The 3,221-nt window shown below is 59.9% G+C and overlaps 1 protein-coding gene across 1 annotated transcript; it reads right to left on the reverse strand.

The window, feature by feature from the left end:
* Positions 1 to 1,154: 1,154 nt before the first annotated feature.
* LTB4R (leukotriene B4 receptor) lies at positions 1,155 to 3,221 on the reverse strand. Its single transcript, XM_061989622.1, has 2 exons — positions 3,157 to 3,221; positions 1,155 to 2,228 (listed from the first exon to the last, which is right to left on the reverse strand). The coding sequence occupies exon 2, from the start codon at positions 2,208 to 2,210 to the stop codon at positions 1,155 to 1,157; it is 1,056 nt and encodes a 351-aa protein (XP_061845606.1). The 5' UTR covers positions 2,211 to 2,228; positions 3,157 to 3,221.

The following is a 3,221-nucleotide window of genomic DNA, read 5'->3' on the forward strand; positions in this document are numbered from 1 at the left end:
GGCAGCATCTGTGTGGGGCAGTTGGGGTCGGCAGCAGCAGATGAGCGGTTGGGGGTCAATCATTAACCCATCAGCCCCACGGCCATTGACCCACGGGCAGGTAGACACATGACTTCAGGGAAAAGGCGCTGTGGGGTAGTGGGTGGCTTGGGGCAGGAAGGGCTCTGTGGGATCTATGTGGGGTGCTATGGTGTCTATATGAGGTTGTGGGGGTGCTATGGGGTGTGTGAGAGGTTGTGGGCACTATGGGAGTCTGTGAGAAGTTGTGGGGCCATAAGGGGTCTGTGAGAGGTTATGGGCCCTATGAGGTGTGTTAAGAGGCTGTGGGGACTTCAGGAATCTGTGAGAGGTTGTGGGACACTATGGGATCTGTATGAGGTTATGGGGTGCTGCGGGGTCTATATGAGATTATGGGCCCAAGTGACACCCCTGGTGATCCCCAGTGACCCCCCCTCGGTGACCCCTTGCCTCATCTGTGACCTCCCACAATGTTGTATGTCCCTCACCCCTGAGCCCCCTCCCACGGTGAGATAGAGGGGATGCAATTACATCAGAGAGGACACAGTGACATGTGGTGTGAGTGACTTCAGTGTCAGGTTTCTCCTTTGTGGTGGGTGACAATGGTGGGGAGGGAGAGGGAGGGAGGAACTGGTGGTGAGGGAGCAACTGGTGGCCGGGGAGTGAAGGAAAGGTTAGAGGAATAGAGAGAGGGAGGGAAGGAAGATTGGGGGGATGGCTGGAGAGAGGGAGAGTTGGGTGGCAGGAAGGATGGAGAGAGGGACATTCTTCGATGGAGGAGGAGGTGGAGGGATGGAGAGAGCAGTGAGGGATGGAGAGAAGGATGGAAAGAAGGTTGGATGGAGGAAAGGATGAAAGAAAGGAAGGAGGATGGGAGGCATGGATAGAGAGATGGCAGAAGGGAGGAAGGTTAGAGGAAGGATGGATGTGTGGAGGGAGAGAAGGAGGAAGGTCTGCAGGGATGGAGAGAGGCTTGGAGGAAGAGGAGGATGGTTGGAGGGATGAAGAAATAGGGGTAACAAGGGAGGGCTGGAGTGGTGAGAAGAGGAAGGTATGGGGAGAGGGACTGACAGACGATGAGGGTTGGAGGATCACAGGGAGGGAGAGGTTTACATCTGGGCCCCCACAGTATCCTCTCACCCCCTCTCCACCCCCCCATCCCCCTCCCTACCTTCCTCTCCGCCCTCTCCCCTCGTCCCCTGCTCCTCCCCTCCCCTCCTGCCCCGTGGATTGTCTTTGGCCAGTGTCCCACGGGAGCTGCCTGTCACGGCCGAGAGCTCCAGGAACCGGGGCAGGAGCATCCTGGTGGTGCCGTGGCGCAGCCTCTGGCCTGCACACGCGTACAGGAGCGGGTTGATGGCACTGCTGAGGAAGGCCAGAGCGGTGGCCGGCGGCCGCAGGGCTTTGGCAGCCGCCTCCAGGGCCCTGCCACCGCCCTGCAGGGCTACAACCACCTCCAAGATGCTAGCCACATGGTAGGGCCCCCACACCACAGCGAAGGCCACCACCACGGCGGCCACCAGCCGGAAGGTGCGGCTGCGCTGGGCCAAGCGGGTCTGTCGCAAGCGCCGCAGCAGCAGCCCGTAGCCTGTGGCCACGGCGGCCAACGGCAAAGCCCAACCCAAGATGGTCTCGAGGAGGTTGTGGAGCAGCAGCCGGGCTCCTGTGCCGTGCGCCCGCCGGCACTGCCCTCCTTCCACACGCCGGAACACAGCGGCTGGGATGGCCAAGGCCAGCGCCGTCACCCATGTCACGGCGGCTGCCCCGTGAGCCCAGCGGCCCGCGCGGCTCCCGGCAGCCACCAGCGCAGCCGTGGCCGGGCTGGAGACAGCGGCACAGCGGTGCAGGCCCAGCAGGGCAATGAGGAAGACGCTGACGTACATGGCAGCAGCGCAGAGGTAGTGGCAGCCGCGGCACACGGCCGAGCCCATACGCCACTGGCCGGCACTGAGGGCGTGGAGGTAGACGGGGCCTGTGAGGAGGGTGACGATGTCGGCCATGGCCAGGTGGGAAATGAGGAGTACAGGGACGCTGCAGCGACGGGCGGCCATGCAACTCAACAGGACCAAGGCATTGCCTGGGAGTCCCACCGCCACCGCGGCCGCTAGCAGCGTCAGCCCCACGGCTGCACCGGGGATGGCACCCAACGTCGTGTTGGGAGGCAACGAAGCATTGGTGGGGGACCAGGACATGGCGGGGGGAAGGAGGGGCTGTAGAGAGAAGAAGACATAGGATTCTCCAGAGAAAGAGTACATCTCATTCCCTCACCCCTTTCTCCATCTCTCTATCCCTCCATCTCTCCCTCTATCTTTCCATCCCTCCCTCCATCCCCCCATCCCCTCCTTCATCCTTCCATCCTTCCCTCCATCCCTTTCTCAATGCCTCCATCCTTCCACTCCTCCATCCCTCCATCTCCATTTCTCAGCTCCTCCATCCCTTCATCTCCCAACATCTTTCCTTCCCTCCACCCCTCCCCCATCTCTTCCTTCATCCTTCAATCCTTCCTTCCATCTTTCAATCCTTCCCTACATCTCTTCCCCCATTCCTTCCTCTATCCCTTCACTCCTTCATCCCTCCATCTCTCCATCCCTTCCTCCATCCCTTCATCTCTCCTTCCCACTATCTTTTCATCCCTCCATCTCTCCATCTTTTCCTCCATTCCTCCTTCTCTTCATCCTTTCATGCCTCCCATCTCACCCCATCCCAGTCCCCTCCCCATCCATCCTCCCACTCTTCTTTCCTTCTCCCCATTGTCCCACATCTCGTTGTTCTCCTTTATCCCCATCACCTCTTTCCTTCCATCTTGGCATCTCTCAGACTTCTCAACTGCACACATCTCCATCCCAGATCTCCCACTGGGCCACCACACCACCCAGCTGCCTCTATCAACCCTCCCACTTAAATCCCAGTTGCCCACTCAGACCTTCCAGTTGCCTCGCAGTCCTTCCAGTGGCCCACCACCCATTTTCTCCCCCCATCAAACCTCCCAGTTGCCATCTGTTGTCCACCCAGATCTCCCAATTTCCCCTTCCAAACCTCCCAGTCACCCTCCAGAACTTCCAGCTCGCCATCCTTCAGATCTCTCAAGTGTATGTCCCCTCCCTGGGCCCTCCCACCCCTCAGTCTTCCCTCCTGTACCTTGAGGACTCACATGTCCCTTCGTGAGCCTCTGGTCTGGCTGGTGGCTATTTGTTGTCCCTGTC

Source organism: Colius striatus, chromosome 2 (genome assembly GCF_028858725.1).
Source record: "Colius striatus isolate bColStr4 chromosome 2, bColStr4.1.hap1, whole genome shotgun sequence".
In the NCBI taxonomy this organism is placed as follows: Eukaryota; Metazoa; Chordata; class Aves; order Coliiformes; family Coliidae; genus Colius; species Colius striatus.